At 50.0% G+C, this 20854-nt stretch overlaps 1 protein-coding gene across 1 annotated transcript in view; it reads left to right on the top strand.

Moving 5' to 3' along the window:
* The first annotated feature begins 12523 nt into the window (after positions 1-12523).
* Positions 12524-20854, top strand: part of XPNPEP2 (X-prolyl aminopeptidase 2) — a 44012-nt gene continuing 35681 nt past the window's right edge. The window contains exons 1-6 of the mRNA XM_074278586.1: positions 12524-12788; positions 14905-14978; positions 16899-17009; positions 19023-19086; positions 20130-20234; positions 20715-20801. Coding sequence (XP_074134687.1) covers positions 12749-12788; positions 14905-14978; positions 16899-17009; positions 19023-19086; positions 20130-20234; positions 20715-20801 — 481 coding nt within the window. The 5' untranslated portion in view covers positions 12524-12748. The remainder of the gene's footprint in view (positions 12789-14904; positions 14979-16898; positions 17010-19022; positions 19087-20129; positions 20235-20714; positions 20802-20854) is intronic.

Here is a 20854-nt window from a genome sequence, read left to right as displayed (position 1 = left end):
GAAATTCAAACTCCCCTTGAGTTCCCTTGGAAACTCTGCCCGTCCTTCTTTTTCCCCCGTGCCCTGGGCACCTGCCTCTCCTCATCCCCCCAAACAAACAAGGACCATGGTAAACAGGACAAAACTCATTGGGAAGAAGCCGAGCCAGAGAAGAGGGAGGGAAGGGGGGGCCGGGCTCTTGGTGGGGCTGGGGTTTCCTAGAAGGCAGAGGGGAGGAGGCCAGTTTCCAGGTCGGCCTCCAAGTGGCCGGAGAGGGACAAGGAGGGAAGTGGCGGCATCCTCCCTTTGTGGCCTATAATTAGCCTTTCCACCACCTGCGCGCGCCATGAGCATGACTCAAGGCTCTACTCCCCTCTCCCCCCTCACACAAACACGTTTCAGGGCCTGCTTCCCCACCCCAAAATCAGGAGATTCAGAGCTGGAAGACAAATGAGATAAACTGAGATCTAGAAAGGAGAAGGCATTTCTCCAAGGCCATATATAGTAAGCATCAGGGTGGCCTTTGAACTCGGACCCTCTGAATGCTAGTCTAGTGGAAACTTGATTGAGACAAGCATTAGGACAGCAGCCCAGGGCCCTGGGGTGTCAACTGGCAGCATGGAACAGTCACTGAGATATGCAAGCTGAGTCAGAGGGGAGCCTCTGACTCAGTCCTGCCATTGGGAATCAGCAACTCCCGGACCAGACCAGACCGGTCAGGCCTCGGCCATCTCCTGAGCCGACGGCAATCGTCTGATTGCTCACCTTCTCCAAATCTGAGTGCACTTGAGTTCCCGAGCCGGACCCACTTGTTCCTTATCTGATACACAAACCACGTGCCTGAGATGGTACGGGGAGATTAAACTTTGGTGAATCAAATCCTGTTTTGGGGGGCTCCTGGGAGATCGCTTCCTAGAAACATTCTCTAGCAGGTCTATCTTCAATTCACGCAAATCCCTGGGGCCCAGAAAGCTTCAGAGTTGGGATCCTTTACCTCCCAGAGGGCATCCTGGACTTCTGAGGTGTGTGCCCATCCAATAAGGGATTGCCCTGGATAAAACCATCTAGCCTCCCTCTGGAAGAGTTGCTGGTTTAGCCGGACAAATAAAAGCTTGGGCTAGCATGCTAGAAATAGCTGGCTCTGAATCCTGCCTTAATAACAAAGGTAAATGACACTTATTTAGCTCTAAGCCTGCTTTCTGAGCCTTTTCATTAAAATGAATCAACTGTATACTGATCGATTCAGCACCCGTTCTACAGAAAATCCTCCCACAGGATTACTGTGAGGATCAAATGAGACGGCGCCAACCTTAAAGTGATATAGAAGTGTGATCTCGTTACTACATGACAGAATTCACAAGGACTATAGCATAATATGCAGGGTCAAGCTGGAAGGCGGCAGCATGTCGGGCAGGGAGATGGCCATGGACTAGAGGAGCTGTGAGAAGTTTCGGGGAGGTAGGATCAGGCAAGACTTGCCCAGCATCCTCCAGATTCTCTTTCCTTCCCCTTCCCTCCCCCCACCATTGGGTTTTTGCCTTTCCCGACTATCTTAAGATGTCACAAGAAAGGTTCGCAGATATCTAAGCCAGACTCAAGGCCTACAAAAGTGAAGGCGTGATTGGTTCAAGGATGCATGGGAGAGTATGTTGGCAGAGCCCGGATTCCAACACAGACCTCCTGCCCCTCAGCCTGGTATTTTTCCACTGTCTGGACCACACTGCCTCTTCTATCCCAGTCTCCCTCCCCAATTCCCACTCTTGTTCGCCGGGCCTCCCCCCTGAACTGTGGTTAGCTGCTGGGAGAAGCCCTGGCCTAGCTTCCCAAGCTCTAGGGGGTGAGGGGAGGAGGACGGGCTGGAGCAGGGCCAGGCCACAGGGCATGGCTGCCCAGCCAAGGGTGAAGCCCAGATACCAGGGCCGACCCCAGACAGAAGCAGCTGCTGCCGTCGCCTTCTAAATAATACAGTTGAGGTTGGCTCTTCCTTTGGGGTTTCTCAACTGTTTCCATTTCTATTATGTCTTTTGTGTTTTCTTTCTTCCCCCCAACCCCCACCCCTTCCTTTTCTTTCTTTTTTTTAATAGTCCCAGAACTCAGGCTTGGTGGTGAGACCGTGGTGAGGAGGGATTATATCAGACAAAACTGAAGTCAGTAATGTCAGGATGGCCTCCCGGTTGGGATTTCCCGCCACCATGGTGGCCGGTGATCTCATGTTGCCCGGCACTGGTATCTCTGGGCGAGTCCCTTCTCCTTCCCTTTCTATAAAAGGAGAGGGGTGGGGGAAAATGCGTGAATTCAAATGGTGGAGTTGGACTCAGTGGTCTCTGGGATCTTCCAGCTTGGAAACTAGCCTTTGCCTTTTTTGAGAATAGCCACGAAGGCCCGTTAGTGGACACTGTCATCTAGCCTTCCAGAAGGGACACAAGGCAGCCCACACTACAGGAAATTAAACTCTGACAACACTCTCCTTCCTTTCTCCCTTGTTAACAGATTCACACGTGGTCTGAATTCCGCCTGCCCTCCTGGAGGAAGTTCCCAATCTGATCGATGTCCTTCTTGAACCGTGCTGCCGAGACCCGGCTATAGTTCTCCGGAGGCTTAGCCAGGCCCAAAGAGAGCCCGGCTCACTGAGGCTTCTCTCTCAACACAGCCCAAGAACACGTTAGTCCCTGAAAGCATTTGTATCACAGAATATCTGTGCATCCCTGCCATTAAATGCTGGTCACAAGACAACGGTGTTGGATTTAGGCCTTTTCTGGCAAAAGCTTGACTTGCAGTGCGCCGGGGAAAGGAAGGTTGCACACACTTAGAGATGGTGGGGAGCTAGTTTGAATACCTTGAAGAGAATCCTGTCCAGCCCTAACTCTCCCATCCAGCGTTGCTCTCCCTTCTGGACCTAAAACTACTCTTTCTTTTGGGTCTGGCGACACGAAGGAGGGCATTGTCTCCAGAAGGCCCACTATTATTTTAAAGAATTACTTAGGAAAGAAGGGAAGCCTTTTAGCGCTCTCCCTTTGGTAGGTAACACCAGCAGAGCAGCACAGCATAGATGAGGACAAGGAGGAATTATCGGGTACAAAAAACCTGGGTTCAAATCCTTGCTACTTACTCCCTGTGTGACTTAGACAAATAAGCACTCTTCTGGGCCCCTGTTTCTTCTTCTATAACATGAGAGGGCTGGACCACATCAGGGGTTCAAGGCCTTTGTTGAGTGTGGGCCTCTAGAGCAATGTCTAGCAGAGCCCTTCTCAGCATAAGGTTTTAAAAGGCATAAAATAAAATTCACAGGATGACGCGGGAAACCAATTACAGTTATCCCTTCCCCATCTTGACTTTCCCTAGCTCCGTTTCAATATCTCACAGATTGGCAGAAGAAATTAAATGGGAATATTTGGGGAGTTTTGTGGAAGCCTAGAGATGACAAAAGGGAAATTTTCAAACTCAGAAATGCAGAAAATGCATTTATATATTATTGTTTAATATCAGTACAATTTATCTTTTAATACAAGAATAATCCAGACTTCTTTTCTGGTACAAAGGAAGGGCCAAAAAATTTTATGCAGATTTTCCAGATCCTGGGGGGGGGGGGGCGAGCCCTTAACCTTCGGAGATGTGGAAGGGATAACTATATGGAAATGCGATTGTTGAAATATTAAAGGAGGCAAGCTCACCTAGTCCCCGGGGTTAGAACTGTCCTAGATGATGTCCGAGGCTCCTCCTGGTTCTACACCAAGGACCCTCTGAATTTTATCACCATCTTTGCTGATTCCCAACTTAGATGGAAAGGAGATGCGATTTGGGGGAAGGAATGAGCTTTCCACAGAGGGAATTAGGGCAAAGACAATGACTGATAAGGGGTTGGCGCTGACTGGACAGCCAGCATTGGATCAGGAAGGGAAGGCCTCAAACTGAGAACGAGGCTGTAGGGCTATGGAGAAATTGCATAGGGCCCCAGAGTTGCGAGACCTGGCCCGAAATCCCAGCTCTGATCCTAAGCCAGTGAATCACTGTCTCTCTCTCCTTTGATTTCCTCCTTTCTTCCTTGGGATCTCCATGACGCTTCTACTATTTGCCTAATGGGACTGTTGTGGGAAAAGTACTTTGGCCACTGTAGAAATGGCGGTGCTTACCTGAAGTCAGAAATGCAGCATGGGAACTAGGAAGGTCGGAGGTCATGGGCTCTAGGAAGGGCAGAGGTTAAGTCAGGAATCTTGCCCCCTCTGACATCAGGGCTGGAGGGGAGGACCCTCAGAGAAGAGAGAAACTAGCCTGAAGTCATATAGCATATAGGAAAACAGAACCTAGAACCCAGATTTTCTGCCACCCAGGAGAACATATTTCCTCTCTATAGCCCAGTGGCAGCCCATCACTGCACCAGGGGGGCCTTCATAACTGCTGCTGCTGCTGCATTCAAACCAGAGCCAGCCAGCTGGGGGGTGGAGGCCTGCTTGGAAGGGGGAGGGAATTGCTGTTTTAAATTGAATGTTTCAGGGGGTTATGGGATGGTTTGTTCTGGAAAGTGGTGCAGCCGGAGCCTCACAATAGTTTCCAATTTCTTCCCCAGCTTCTCCTTTCCCCATCCCCCATTGCCCCAAACTCTTAGCTCACTGTCAGACTCAGGGAATTTGAGCTTCAAGGGGATAGGAACTCTAACTCAATTGTCCCTGGAACTTAGATCTAACTCTGGAAAGACCCTCAGGGGTCATCCCACCCTATCCTAGTCTTTTACAGAGGAAGAAACTGAGGTCTGCAGGAGGGAAGTGACTTGTTCAGGTAGGATAGGAAACCGTAAGTTCCCTGGGTGGGCTCTGGGTGCAGACTGAGCAGGGTATCGGGCCCTTCTGCCGGCCAGATGGCTGCTGCTCGCTTCCCCCATCCCCCAGCCCCATTCCAAGGCCCTGACTCCATTCCATCATTTCTCCCACCCAGCCCCAAGTCTCCCAAGTGCGTGCCTGCCTCACCTGGTGGTGCTGGAGCAGGCTGGGCCCCCTTCCCCCCTCATCCTCCCTGGCCTCTCCCTTTCCTAAATGACTTGCCAGCGACCCCAGCGGACACCCCCGATCAGATCATTTCCCCTTTGTCCAGAGCGGAGCCTCTGCCAAGGGCTGATTCCTGAGAAGTCAGCAAATTCCTTGCTCCGGCGGAGCTGAAAGGTTGAGTCCATCTGTTCGGGGAGCATTTCCTCGTCTTTATTGTGTTCTCTCCCTCTTGGGGAGTTATCCTGGCTCCTGAGTCTTCAATTTCCTCCCGGGGTGGAGGAGGGGCGGGGAAATCATGGCAAGAACATTGAACTTGACATCAGGAGACCCCGGGCCGAGTCCCCGCTTGGCCACTCGCTGAGCTGTGTGACCTCGGACAACTGTCTTCACCTTTCCGAGCCCCGGTTTCTTTCTCTGAAAAATAGGGACCAGAATTCTCGCACCCATTGCCCCCATGGGTTGGGGGGGAGAAAAGTCTGAAGGTGTGAGATCTGATCTGTTTCGTGGGCCACGCGACAGTCTTCTGTCTGCTTCTCAGACAGCAGCCAGCCTGGTCCCAGGACAAGGGTCCCCCCAGGACTAGACCTAAAGGCCTCCCTGCTTAGAGAGGTGCGCTCAAAGCCAACGTGTTCCCTGGGCTCCTGGGAATGATGGAGGCAAGGGCGTGGGAGTCTACAAATGGTCCGGAGGAGCCCGCTTTGGAGATGGGCTCTGTCAAGGCAGGACCTCTCCTCCTCCTCCAGTCTGCTCTCCATAAGGAGTCAGATTCTATCTTAACAAAATTCTGCAATAGGACAAAGGATTTCCGAGTCAGGGTCAAAAGCCATCCCACTCATTCATTCATTCATTCAGGCAACAACCATGGTGGGAAGGATGCAGAGCCTTAACTTTTGTCAGAGTCCAAATACTGTTTCAGATCTTCAGCTGTTTGTCTCGCTTTGGATCACTTCAGCTCCCTGAATCTCTGTTTCCTCATCTGTTGGGCTGAATGACTTCAGAGATCCCTCCGGATTCTAGACTTAGGAAGGGATATCATGCCCCTTAATCCTGAGGATTTCTTAAGTGTTCTGGGTCTTGTGCTAGGCTCTGGGGGAGGTAGCAAGCTAGGCAGACACAGTCCCTGTGAGCTCGTGAAGCTTCCAGGCATATCACCCTGATGTAGTCATGTGGGCCACGCTAGACAGGCAGGGAGGTGCAGTGGGTAGGGAATTGAGAGTCACTGACTTCTGGGTAAGTTCCCCAGTCACTCCTTAGCCCATTTCTTCAGCTATCCAATAGGGATAATGAAACCTGCACAACCTACTTCACGGGGTGGTTGTGAAGCTCTGACTTGACATAAATCATTTTGCCGGCAATGTGTGCCAGCATGAAGACTGTGTGGCGGATATTTCTTATGTGGATTTTTCCTTCTTTCTAAAAAGATGGGGCTGGGCTAAATAGTGTCTCAGGTCCCTTTCAGTTCTAAGTGCTATATTCCCAAGTTCTCAGAGGCCAGATTGCCCCTTCTTCCTCCCCATCAGGTCACAGTAAAATAGAATGAGAATTGAATTTGAAGTCAGAGGTCCTGGGTTTGAATACTGGTTCTACCTTTTCCTACCTGTGTGACCTTACTCTAGAAGCCCTTAAAGTATTCTAGAGGTCTGGAGTCTAGAGACCTGAGTCTGCATCCATGCTAGCATACTAGTTGAATGAGTCTGGGTAAATCATAGGATGACAGATTTAGAGAAAGAAGGGGCCCTTGAAGCATTCAATTCAACCTTCTTGTTTTACAGATGAAGAAACTGAGGCAAATAATGGGGTTAAGTGACTTGCCCAGGGTCACCGAGCTAGTAAGTGCCTAAGGTAGTATTGGAACTTCAGCCCCTTTGGGTCTCAGTTTCCTCATTTATGAAATGAGGAGATTTGGCCAGATCCTTTCTTCACAGCCTCTTTCAAGCAATCCCATTCATGGATTCATTCATTCATCTCTCTGACAAACACGGGAGGCGGTGTTGCGAAGACATTTTTTGGGGAACGAAGTAGAATCGCCTTTAATGAGATCTGGCTGACGACTTAGCCCAGCCATGCAGCAGGTGCAGTGTGGAGCTCCTCGGGGAAGGAGGAATGCTTTTGGAATCCCGTCACTTCCTTTCCTTTTCTGTCAGACACGGGGTGGGGGGAGAAACCAACGCAAGTGGAATAAGACAGAATAAACACCGAGGGGAAAAAACAACCCTTGAAGACCGGGGAAGCGAAGGAAAATAAATAGGAGAATACAGAATGATTCATCAGCCATCACCACCTGATCTGGTTCGAAAATCACTTTGGCAACAGGAAACGAAGCCCGGGGCCCTAGATTGGCACCTCTGTAGGGGGCCTGGCATGGGATTTAAACCTAGGGAGAACCAGTGGCTTAGTTTACAACCTGGGAGCTCAAGGGGATGGGTGGCATGGTAGCATGCTGGAAAGAGCATTGCATTTAGAATCAGGACCAGGATTCCAATCCTATTACTTGTTTGCAATGAGATCTTGGGCAACTCATTTTCTTTTTCTAAATCTCGGTTTCCCATTTTCTAAAAAGTGGGCATTGGGCCAAGTCCTTTTCATCTCTAAGTCCTATGCTCCTATGGTCTCAGGAGTGAGATCATCCTTCCTTTCCATCAGCACACGGTAAAGCAGAATGGGTAGTGAGTTTGAAGTCAGAGGGCAGAATGAATACCAAATTTGAAGTCAGAGGGCGGTGGCCACTTCCTCCCTGTGTGACATTAAGGAAGTCACTCAACCAGTTCCAGAGCTAGGGGCCTATGTCTTTCTAGCCTCAGTTCCCTCTTCTGTAAAATGAGGAGTGTGGATCTAAAATGCCTTTAAGTCCTTTTCAATTGTGCCCGACTCTCCATGAGCCCATCTGGGGGTTTTCTTGGAAGAGACGCTGGAATGGTTTGCCATTTCCTTCTCCGGCTCTTTTTATAGATGAGGAACCAAGGCCAACAGGATGAACTGACTTGTCCACGGCCACGCTTGTAGTAAGTGTCTGAAGTCAGATTTGAACTCAGGAAGAGGAGTCTTCCAGAGTCCAGGCCCAGTGCTCTATCCATCACAGCGCCACCTAGCTGCCCCTGAGGTACCTTTAGGCTCTAGGTTTATGATGCAGTGACTTTTCAGGGCCTCATTCTTTCTCTGTAAAACAAAGGGGTTGGATTAAATAGCTTCTGACGTCCCTTAGGATCCTATAATCAATCCCACACTACTCTCCTGCCTGGGTCTCAGTTTTCTTCCTTGTAAAATGCGGGACCTGGACTAGCCCAGATGGCTTTGAGATCTCTCAGCTCTGGGGCTATGATTCTACCTCCTGCTTTGATGAGAGTTTTCTGTGCTGCTCTAGAAGCACCCTGTATGACTCTGGAACCAGGAAGGCAGGGCTTTGGGTACCTTTGCCTGGCCTTACCTCAGACCCTGGAAGAAAGGGAAAACATGAAGGGTTGGGGGGAACAGAGTTGTAGGAGCTAGGCCTCTGCCCTCTAGGAGCCAGGCCTCTGTCCGCTAGGAGCTGAGCAGGGCAGAGGCTATCGAGCCCATCGAAGCAGAGAATCAGACAACCATGGACTGGCTGAGGCAGAAGGGAGAGGACCCTCTACTCCAGTCCTGTCATTTTGCAGAAAAGAAAAATGAGACCCAGAGTGGGGAAGGGCTTAAGCCAGTGTTAAAGGACAGAGTCCATCCTCCAGCCCGGATCTCCTAGCTTAAATGTACCCACCCCAACCCTAATCACCAAGGCAGAGCAAGAGACCTTTTCTTTCTCTTTCTTTCTTTTTCTCTTTCTTTTCTTTTCTTTTTTTTTGCTGAGGCAATTAGGGTTAAGTGACTTGCCCAGGGTCCCACAGCTAGGACATGTTAAGTGTCTGAGGCTGAATTTGAACTCAGGTCCTCCTGACTCCAGGTCCTTTGCTCTATCCACTGAGCCCATTCTACCTCTTAAAGCAGGGGGGCCACTGCTAGAGCTACATAGATCAATGATAACGGATAGCCGAGAAAAAGCAGAGTGACCCAGTGCTCATCTGACTTGTTTTCTCTTTAAGTTGAGACTGACCTTTGCACTGGAAAGGTCAGAGCAAAAGTGGCTGAGGGAGAGTTTATGCAAAAGATTAGGAAGGAGATAAGAAGAGATTAAGTAGCTGCCTTTGATGAGTTCAAGTGGCTGGCTCCAGATGACTTTCATCCTAGGGGACTGAGGGAATCTGAGCTGTGGGGCAGGTGTGAGGTGGAGAGGGGCTGCATGAGTACTGTTTTCCAGGAGAGGCAGGCTCCTCCTATGGAGGCCGGTTTCAGCCTCTTCTGTTTAGCCCCACAGGACCGAATCAGGCCCAGCGAGGAAGCTACAAAGAGCCAAAGCCTTGATGGTAGAAAACACTTCTCAATGATGGGGCCGTTCATAAGAAAATAGACGGCTTCCGAGCAAATGGCTTCCCCACCATGGGATGTCTTTAAACGAAGGCTGGGTGCATTGTAGAAGGGATTTTTGGACAGAGTTCTGGATGAGATGGCCACTGCTGCAGTCCCTTTCTGTTCTGAGAATCTGGGGTGCCACGAGCTAGAACCTCCTGACCTCTAATGGGCCGTGCTTATCAACCCATGGTACAAAGGACTGGCCTTAGGACAGTATGGAGCGGGGTGGGATGGCCCACTCCCTCCCATGAATCCCCATCTGACCAACGACACCTAGATTATAGCTCATGGTTACAATTGGAGGGGGGGGGGGAACTGGCTCATCCTGTCTCCCCCTTCTCCCCTCCCCAATAGCACAGGTTGGAACATCCTGACTCTATCACACCTGACTCTATCACATCCTTGTTTCGAATTGGGGTTCAAGTGCTGAGGGGAGGGTGGAAGCTGGGGAACAAGGCGAGTGGGAGAAGCTGCACCCCCATCCCCAGTTAGCCAAGGCCCTGCTTTCCTCACAACTGTGGGGAGTTGGGAGAAGAGGAGAGCTACTGAATGCCCTCGCCCATCTGGTCACTTGGCCCTGGACTGAAGTGAACCCCGGAGAAGTCTGGGACTTAGCCCTTAGCTGCATCCACTGGCCAGGTCATTTCTCTGACAGAAACCAGGTGTCTGCCAGGCCTCCATTCCGGAAACTAATGAGCTAAGAGTAGAGTGATAGGGAAGATAAGGGATAAGAAGAGAGGGAAGGGGAGGAGGAGAGGCAGACCCAGCCGCCATCCACATCATCAGGGGGACCGTTGCCAGGATACCAGAGAGCCCGGGTCGAATGGTGCCTTGCAGAATTAATAGCACGTTCAGAGTGCAAAGTCCAGACCGTAAGGAACCAATGGCCAACACTGGCGACAGAGAAGACTAACTGGCTCGCCGGGGCCAGATTGTGGCCTTGTAAACTCATATAATCCCGGTGCTCAGACCGACGGTCCAACAGTTCCGGGAAGATAAGGGTACGAAAAGATGGAAGCTAAGTCATGTGGGTCTCAACGTCTCTGACTCCAGCTCTTTTCCCAGACTCCCATTCCAGGCTGCCTCCTGTCTAAACTTCCTCTGCCAGGCCTCCCCTCCCCCAGGCAGCAGCTCATGCCCCGTCCTCTCCAAACTTAGCCCTCCCAGGCTCCCCTTTCCTCTGCCCCCACTCTCAGATGACCTGGGAAACTTAGCCCTGCTAAAGTGTTAATGAGCATGAACGTGTTAATTTAGTAGGGCACGGGTAGTGGTAAAATGTGGCCATCAGGTGGGGGAGAGATTATGGGCTGGGAGAGGGGGTGGCTGCTTTTAAGGACCCTCCTAAAATCATAAACTCAGGGGGATTATTTAGACCAACCCCTTCATTTTACAGAGAAGGAAACTGAGGCTTAGAGAAGGCAAGTGATTTATCCAAGGTCATACGTGTTACCACGGCAGAACTGCAATTTGAACCCAGGATCTTTGCTGTTGTCGCTATTGTTGTTCAGTCATTTTTTAGTCTTGCCTGACTCTTTGGGACCCCATTTGGGGTTTTCTTGGCAGAGATAGTAGAGTGGTTTGTTATTTCCTTCTCCAGCTCATTTTACGGATGAGAAAACTGAGGCAAACAGGGTGAAGTGACTGGCTCAGGGTCACATAGCTAGTGTCTCAAGTATTCCAACTGCGGAGCTCCAGGTACTCTCTCTGCTGCAGTACCACCTGGCTGCTCTTTTCCCCTAAAGACCATGATATCATGGCAAGAACACTAGATTTGGAGTCAAGGGATCTAGATTCAAATCTGGGCTCTGCTGCTTACTACCCATGGGATCTTGGAAAACTTGCTTCCCAGTTCTCTAGGGAGATCAGGAAAGGATCCTGCATGAGGAACAACTTGACTTGAGCCTTGAAGAGTCATTAAGAAGTTGAGTGCTTCCCAGGCATGCAAAGGTGCAGAGGTGGGAGATGGAGTGTCAAACAGCAGACACCAGGGACACAATGAAAAATACCGTCCTCCACTGGGCTTACCTTTACTATGCGAACAGGACCTGCTATTACATCACCAACCCTTCCAGGGCAGTTAAAAAGATCTCAAACCTTAGTTAAGCTCTAATGGTGGAATTTCAGGCACCGACCTCCTGAAAAGGAGCATGATGGGGAGGGTTTGGGGGAAGCAAGAGACCTTAAGCACCCTTTACTTCAAACCCTTCAGTTTCATGAGCGGGTTGATTTCAGAAAAGCCTAGAAAGACTCACATGAACTGACTCTAAGTGAAGTGAGCAGAACCAAGAGAATGTTGCAACAACACGATTATATGACGATCAACTGGGATTGACTTGGCTCTTCTCAGCAATGAGGAGATTCAAGACAATTCCGATAGACTTGGGATGGAGAGAGCCATCCGCATCCAGAGAGAGAACTATGGAATCGAAGCAGAGGATTTTCACCTTTTTGTTTGTTTTCTTTTCCCTTTTGGTCGGATTTTGCTTACACAACGTGACAAATAATAGAAATGTGTTTAAAAGGACTGTACATATGTAACCTATATCAGATTGCTTGCTGTCTTGAGAAGGTGAGAGAGGGGAAAAAATGTGAAACACAAGATTTTGCAAAAAGGTGAATGTTTTAAAAAATCTATCTTTGCATATTTAGAAAAATAAAATGAACAAGTCAATAAATAGAAATTTTTTTTTCTAAAACTAATTTTATGGAGGAAGAAACCGAGTCCCTCAAACAGGAAGAAATTGGTCCAAAAATTGAAAGCCAGGTCGTGTGATTCCAAATGAACTGTGCTTTGTGTTCCTCGACAGAGACCTGCCAAACCTTCCAACTTTGGGGAGGTTTCCAAAGGGGTCTAATGTGGTTTCCCAGGCCCCCAGGAAGGAGAGAGGCCAGACTTTGTTAGGCCGAGAGAAGCCAAGCGGGACAATGGGAAGAGAAAACACGTCCATCCGGAGACCAGCGTGAAAATACAGCCAGCATGATAGAAAACAGCTTGTGACAGAGGGAAAACCTGATTTGCAGAGCAGGTCTGGGCCCTGCCCCATTGGAAGCTAAAACAGAAAGAGGTTTGGGGGGTGGTTGCTGATTCAAGACAGCTGTGGCTTCTCCACCCATGGGGACCTTCGCACTTTGCCCCTAGCTCCAGTATACCCTGGTCCTGTTTCCGTGGAGCCAGCAAAGTCAGCTTAAGGCTTGCGGCAATCTAGAAGGGCCCTTGGAGCCAGGGGCGCCGGTGACGACTGGACTGTCTGTAGGTCCCCGCTCCCTTCAGCGGACCCAGCCCAGCCCTTCTGACCTGGGGAGACCCAGAGGAAGCCCTCCAGGGAGAAGGGTCGCGCCCGGCTTGGTCCGGCCACAGCCACGGAGGCATGATGGTCCTGGCTGGCCTCTGGGCCATCCTTCTGTGTGGTACGTGGATGACTTCCTCTTTCTTCCATTCAGGGGCAAGCAGGTTGAGTAGGGAAGGTATTCGGGAGCTGGGTGGCCAGTGGTTCCTACCTATTTCCACTCCTTTCTCTACTCCTCCATCTTTCTCAAGAAAACTGCTCCACTTGGGGAAAACTGATCATAGAAGTCTTAGAGCTGCTGGGTCCTTCGGAAGACGACTCGCCCCGCGCTCTCATTTTACAAATGGGGAAACCGAGGACCAGAACCTTTTCTCCTTTCTGTGCCAGCCGTACTGACAGGCACTTAATGCCCCAAATAGGAAGCTTTGGTATAAGAAAAAGAGGACTGAACTTGTAGTCAAGAGACTCGAGTTCAAATCCTAACTTGGATATTTACTTACTGTGGGGGCTTGGCTAAGACAGTAAATCTCTCCAAGGTTTCCCCCACTGCAAAATGAGAGGGTTGGGCTGAATAGTGCCAAAGGTGAGCTCCAAATCTATGATTCTACCATATTCTACTTCTCTCTGCCTCAGTTTCCTCATCTGTAAAATGAAAATAATTACACTTGGCAGCTTGCTTCTAGGGGTTTGGTTGCGAAAGTGCTTTCTAAATGAAAGGTGTTAGAGAAATCGGAGTTTTTATTATTGCTCCTGTTTTTCCTGGGACCGTCCCGTTTCCTGGAACTCTCACACCCACCTCTAGCCCAGACAGCATCCCGGCACCTGGCCCTGGAATAAGTGGATCCGGATCCTAGTGCCCCATGGCCGCTTGTCAGTGTGTGACTTCTGGCACATTGCTGACTCCATGGAGTACTTTGAATGACGATAAATGACCACCTGAGCTTTGGGGCATTTGTTCACAGTGAAGCTCCCAGAAGCCCACCTACCTGGTGGCCCATCACTGGGAAAAGAAAGCTCTTCATGCTGCCTGGTACCCAGAGTGGAAGCCTTGAAGCGCTCAGGAAATGGGGATTTTCCCAAGTTATCGCCTGTTTAAACTTACATTGGCTGTGCCCCTACTTTGTGTTCTCATACACGAATCTGTTCCCAAAGCGTTCGTGGCTGAGGCTCTTGTGGGGGGAGGGAGGCTTGTGTTAACAGGATGGCTTTTGCTACTAGAGGGAAATCGGGACACCTAGGTCCCAAACGGAGGAGGGAATTGGGGGAATTGGGACAGCTAGGTGGTGTCGAAGGTGGCACTAGGCTCGGAGTTGGGAAGATATGAGTTCAAATGTAGCGTCAGACACTTAACTCGCTGTGTGATCCTGGGTAAGTCACTTCACCCTGTCTGCCTCAGTTTCCTCATCTGTAAAATGAACCGAGAGGGAAATGGCAAACAATTCCAGTATCTCTGCCAAGAAACACCCCCCAAAGGGGTCACAGAGAGTCAGAGAGGACCAAACCACAAAGTGGGGAACCCACTTTGGTGGGATTCACAGCTGGCCCGCCCCACTCACGCATTGACTCAGTCTCCTCTGGGCGACCCATCATCCAATTGATGTTGGAGCTTCAAGAGATATTAAAGATCCCTAAGATAGGGAAAGCTATCTTTATGATCTGCCCTGTTATTTTATCAGGAGACCTTGTTATCTTGAAATCTTGGGCTGGGATATTTTTTAACCTTTGCCCTGTTTAAAAGGTTGCTCATTAAAAAAATAAAACCTCCACCTCTCCAGTGATATACGCCTCATCTTTCCCTTGAGCTTTGATCACAGTGGGGACACCCTTCCCCACCTCCCCCCAAGACAGCCAGCCAGCTTGGCCAGTCCATCTCCAGAGTCTGAAAAAGACAGGCTCTCCCCCCCACTGCCTTCTGGGTAAATCTCACTGGAGAATGAAAGAGACAAAAGCTCAGGGTGGGAGAAAGAGAAACAGAGATGTTGGATCTGGAAGAGATCATATAATCAGAGATTATCTGAAGCAGGGATCTCTCCCTCCTCCTACAGAGGAAACAGCCCCAAAGAAAGGCAGCGCTTTGCCCGAGTTCACACAGCCAGTGTGTCGGAACTGTAATCTGAACTCGGATCTTCTAACTCTAGCTCTAGAACACAATTCCCGTCCACACAATTCCCAGATTAAAAAACGAGAAAAACCAGGCCGAGGGGCCGCGAGTGACTGTTTCTCTGGCTGTTTTCTAGCCTGTGTCCTAGGCCACCCAAAGCAAACAACATCTGGAGGAGAGGATATGAGAAACTGCTCTGTGACCCCACCGGTGAGGCTGACCCCCTTCCCAAAGCAGGGCCCCTCTCACCACGTGGCTTTCGCTGGCCCCTGTACTCATTGCCTCCCTCTCCAAGAGAATTCTCTCAGCTCCCAGACTCTCCCCTTTCCACCAGACTTGCTCCTGGTTTCCTGGCTCAGGGGCTCTGTTTCTGATTAACTGCTGGAGAATCAGTCATTACTCCCTAGAACTCTCTGGCTCCATCAATATCCCACCTCCAAAGGCACCCTGGGACGGGGGCGGGGGGGGGGGGGGTGTGCCACAGGGGCCATTGGCAAAGCTCAAGCCCAGGAGAGGCTATGGGGGGAGGAGAAAAAACAAAGGGGATGGGGTGGGGGAAGGAAGAGGGGAGAGATAGGGAGAGGGGGAAGGGGCAAAGGGAAGGAGAGGAAGAGGGAGAGAAAGAAAGGGAGATGAAGGGAGAAGGGATGGGGGAAGAGACAAAGGGAAGAGAAGAGAGAAAGAGAAAAAGAGAGACAGAGACACAGAGAGAGACAAAAAAAGAGACAGAAACAGACAGAAGCAGAGAAGGAGGGAGGAAGGGTGAGAGAAAGGAGGAAAGGGGAAGGAGAGGAAGAAGGAAGGAGAGAAAGAGAGGGAGAGATGGAGGGAAGGAAGGAGGGAAGGGGGAAGAGACAGGGAAAGAAAAAAGAGACAGAGACAGAAACAGACAGGAGCAAGCAGGAAGGAGGAAGGGAGAGGGAAAGGGACAAAGAGAAGGAGAGGAAGAGGGAGAGAAAGAGAGGGAGAGATAGAGGAAGGAAGGAGGGAAGGGGGAAGAGACAAAGGGAAAGAAAAAAGAGAGAGACAGAATTGGGGAAGGAGGGAGAAAGAGAGGAAGAGGGGGAAGGGACAAAGGAAAGGAGAAGGAGGGAGAGAAGAAGAAGAGAAAGGAGTAAGGGGGGGGGAGAGAGAGAGAGAGAGAGAGAGAGAGAGAGAGAGAGAGAGAGAGAGAGAGAGAGAGAGAGAGAGAGAGAGAGAGAGAGGATGAGAGGGAGGGAGAGAGAGAGAGAGAGAGATGGCAAAGGATAAAGAGACAAAGGACAGGAGGGAAAGAGAGACAGGAAGACGGAGGGAGGCTGGGAGAGAAGAAAAATAGGGAAAGAAGGAAGGAGAAAGATGGAGGAAAGCACAGAGTTGAAAGGAGAGAGATGAAAACGGCAGAGGAAGAATAAGGGAAAGAATCCATCAGTGCCTGCAAGGGCCTCCCGGAGCTCCATGGGTACCGGACTGGGGTTACGGTCTGCCCTGTGGCGCCTGCCCCGCCCAGCCCCCCAGTGCCTCTCATGTTCCTAAGTGCCCAGCAGCAACTTGCACAGAGTAAGCCCTTGATAAACACTCATTTATTTGACTATCATCAATTGTCTAGGGGATTAGGGTCAGTAGAGGAGGGGAGGGGAGGAGCATTCTAGTTATGGAAATTGGAAAATTAATGGAGTCTTTCCCAAGCCATCCAGGCATCCAGGCCATGGGGCAGTGTCCAGATGTTCAAACTGCTCTCTCCTCCCCCTCCCCCCCAAAAGCATCTGTATGAGCTCTTTGCCTTCCATGGATAATCCAGGATAAGGCCCTGGAGATGCCCCGAATTAGGGGCATAATGTGGCTGATAAACCAGTGAAGACGACCCAGAGGGGAGGGCTGGCGGCTAGGATGAGAGGCCAGTAGCACAAACTGGTTCCAGGGAGGGAGGCTCCAGGAGGAGAGGGCAGTGAGCATTAGCAAAGGCTGTACAGAGGTCAGGGAGGATGAGGACATACTCAGGCCTTCCCAGGGCCCTTTTCTGCAGCCAGCCCCCCCCCCTACCCACCCGGGGTTGGAGGCACATAGATCCATGTTAGGGCCTAAGCTCCAGCTCACCCAAAACACTGCTTCCATCTATCTCCCTGGGACCGTGGGGGGTGGGGGTGTCAGTATCTTCCAGTCACGGCTGTCAACACCACGGCCCAGCTCAGGAACCTTCGGCAGCAGATGGCAGCTAAGCTTCTTGATGCCTACATCGTCCCCGACACGGACGCCCACATGGTGAGTGGCCGCCCCCCTCCCCGGTCCAACGTTTGTCCCTGAGAGAAGACTCAAGAGGGTGAGGAAGGTCATGGAAGGCAGGCCACGGGGGCGCGGGTTTGTTGACTGAACCCCAAGGAGGTTGGAAATATGAAGGCCTTCATGAACGAATGAATGAACGAATGAATGAAGCATTCATTAAGCGTTGGCTATGTGCAAAGCACTGGGTTAAGTCCTAGACGTACAAACAGAAAAGCCGGGCCATCCCTGTTCCCAAGAAGCCCTCGCCCCAATGAGAAAGAGAACCTTTGTCGACATTTTTAGCTGCTGCCCGCCTGTGTTCTTTCACTGTTAATCCTTGTCCCCGTGAACACTGTGCAGGCTTCTGAGAGATTCCCTTGTACAAAAGCCTAGCTTTAAGTGGTTTTTTATTATTATTACTTCATTTTATATTTCATAAACAATATTTTTGCATAATAAATCTGAATTCATATGTTTTAAAAAAAGAAATTTTCAGCTGCAAGAGAGAAGGAAAACGGGGCAGCTAGGTGGCGCTATAGTGGCTAGATCAGGAGGACCTGAATTCAAATCTGGCCTCAGACACTTAACACTTCCTAGCTGTGTGACCCTGGGCAAGTCACTTAAACCCAATTGCCTCAGGGGAAAAAAAAAACAAAGAAAAAAAAAAAAAGGAAAGAACCCCCCCCCCCCCCCATCTTTAAGGTGCAGCAGCAAAGCAAATGGTAAGAACTCTGTCCTCTTGGCATTTCCACTGATAAAATCTTAGCAGTTTCTGATGCTGAGCCATCTGACCTGGCCAAGACCTTTGGTCACAAAAAATATTCTTTCCTGAGTCTTCAAGTCATTTTCCTAAAGCTCAGATCTGAACCTCTCACCCCCTTACTTACTAAACTTCAGTGGCTCCCTATTACTTCCAGGATCGCATGTAAAATCCAGTCTGGCATTCAAAAACTCTCCATAATCCAGCCCCTTCATACTTTTCATTCTTCTGACGTATTCTAATGACTCAGCTACTCTGCCCTTCTTGCCCCATCTTCTGACTCTGTGCCTTTGTTCTGGCCGAATGTTCTTACTCCTCCCTTTTACTTTTCTGTTCCCCTGGTTTCCTTCTAGTTTCAGCTTCTGTAAGAAGCCTTTCCCAGTCCCTCTCCCTAAAATTACCTTCCATCCATAACTTATGTATACATCCGGGGTTGTTGCTGTGGCCTCCTGGAGATCTCGCGTTGTATTTTTGCCTTTCTTTATATTCCCAGTGCTTAGTAGAGCAATACAGCAAAGGTTTGTGGGTGACAATGCTGAGGATGATGACTTTCTCTGCCAGACTGGTAGGCAGGTCGAGTAGAGACAGGGAAATTGGGGACAAATGGAGGATTGAGAGTAGTCTCAGCTCTAGCTCAATCAACAAGCATTTATTAAGTGTTTGCTGTATACTACGCACTGTGCTGGGCACTGGAGATATAAAGAAAAATAGAAAATAGCCCCTGCCCTCAAGGAGCTTCCATTCTAATGGAGAAGACTCCATGGCCATCAAAGGCTTATGCAATATATGTAGAGAGGGGAAGGGTCAGACAGGTATGGGAGAAATTGCCTCCTGGAAAAGGTGGGATTGGAGGGGAAGTCTGAAGGAAACCAGGTAATTCGTAGAGGTTAGGGAAAGAGAGTACTCTGAGGTCCTGGGGGAAGCCGGGGTGATGGCCTGGAAATGAGAGAGGGAGCCTGTCTCTATTTTCAGGTTGATAATGAGGATTATTAGACTCATCTTACAGATGTGGAAGCTGAGGCTCAGACAGATGAACTACCCTACCCAGGACTACCCAGCTAAAAAGTTATCAGAGCCAAGATGTTAATCCAGATCTCCCAGTACCAAGTCTAACATTCCTTCTGCAACACCATGCCGAGGAAGGCTTCATGGAGGAGGCTGTGATGGGAGGCTAGATTTGGGTAGAGAAGAAGGGAGGGCAAAAAATGACTCAGGATGCGGAAAATATATGAAAGTGTCTGTTGATTTTTCAGAGTGAGTATATTGCCAAACACGATGAGAGACGCTGGTGGATCTCCGGCTTCAGTGGCTCTGCAGGTGATGGCCTTCATCCTCGCCTCCCCCAGCATCCTTGCTGGCTAGTGGGCCCTCGAGCCCCTGACGCCCCTGGCTCAGCCTTGTCCCGGGTTATATGGATAGCATCAGGGATGGGATTTAAAGCGAGATTCTCTACCTTTAGAGCTCACGTGCTTTCCATTGTATATTCTGCCTCCTACAAATAATGCAGCTCTGATTATTTTGTACTAAACGCTATTTTAAACATAAATCATTCACTTGGCACACTGAGGAAATCTAAGCCTCTTCAGAGCTAACATGGGCCACTAGGTCCCTAGGTAAGGACAGGATCATCAGGAAATTTTCCAGAAGCTAGACGTGGGAATGGGACTAGAGGCTACAATTCCTCCCTACAGCTCATGGCCCTCGTCCGGCCTGCTCTATGTGGTCTGACCTCAACTCCCTTGCCAGGCTCTGGCCACACCTCCAAAGTTCTTTCCTTCACCCTCTCTCTCTCAGACCATGACCCCTGACCCCTGACTCCACGGGTCTGCCATGTCCCCACTTCCCTGTCCCCTCCCCAGCTTTTTTGGTTCCTGGTGAAATATTCCTAAGATGAGCTCTGCTGACTGCAGGACCTTACACATAGTAGGCAATGATGTGTGTAGTGGACTAAGTCCATGGAGACGAGCAAGGCCTGTCACCCGCCCTCATGATGCTCACAAACTAGGAAGGGGCAAAGACATAGATAGAAAGGCAGTTAAAACCAGGTAGAAAACCAGGTCCCCCTTAGGGAGGGACCACTGTGGCTTGGGAAGGTCGGTGCTCCCAGATGATTACCCACAAAGTAAGAAGAGAGGCTTTCTGTCAAGATCCTAAGTTATCATTTGGTGAAAAACCCTGGTACCTTGAGCCTCAGTTACCTCATCTGAAAAATGAGATGGTTGGACCAGATAGTCTTTGAAGTCTTTTTCCCTCCCTGGGACTCAGTTTTCCCATCTATAAAATAAATGGGTTGGATTCGGTGGACTTTGAGGGTACTTTCAGCTCTAGACATGTGATTTTTGCCTTCCCCTCTGCTCCAGGAAGTGCAGTGGTGTCCAAGGGGAAAGCAGCTCTGTGGACCGACAGCCGCTACTGGATTCAGGCCGAACGGCAGATGGACTGCAACTGGGAGCTGCATAAGCAAGGTATGGAGAAGAGGTGGGAGGGGCCCCCAAAGGCAGAGATTTTCAAGCCAAACCCCTGTGGCCTGATGTACTCAACGAACAGCATCCACATGTCCCTTCTGACTGGGTGTCCCAGTACCGGTATGTGGAGATCCAGGAGACCTTTGAACCCTTGGGTGCCAAGGCTCTAGAGGTCATTTCCAAGAATCTCAGAGTGTTTGGAAGAGACCCTAAACTTTGGGATCGACCCCCAAGACAACTAACACTCCTCACTCTTCCCCAGAAAGCTAGTAGAGTATAAGTTCCTCGAGGGTAGAGACTATCTCACTTGGCCTTTGTAGATCTAGCACCTGCCAAGAACTTAGAACATATTAAGGGATGCTTGTTGAATAACAGAATCCTGAGCTAGAAAGACCTCGAGGTCCAGGAGGGATGTGGGTGGATGGTTGCAGAGCAGTCATGCTTATCTAAAGGGTGTTTGTTTCCCATTGGGTTTGACAGTTGGCACATTACCCATGGCAACGTGGATCCTGGCAGAGGTTCCAGCTGGAGGTCAAATTGGTTTTGACCCCTTCCTCTTCTCCATCGGTATGTACTTAGCTTTGTTCTGAGCAGTGATGGCAGCAGGGGGCATTCCAAGA

This window comes from Sminthopsis crassicaudata, chromosome X (assembly GCF_048593235.1).
Source record: "Sminthopsis crassicaudata isolate SCR6 chromosome X, ASM4859323v1, whole genome shotgun sequence".
Classification (NCBI taxonomy): domain Eukaryota; kingdom Metazoa; phylum Chordata; class Mammalia; order Dasyuromorphia; family Dasyuridae; genus Sminthopsis; species Sminthopsis crassicaudata.
Note: the sequence above shows the minus strand (reverse complement) of the source record. Positions and strands in the feature narration are given on the sequence as shown.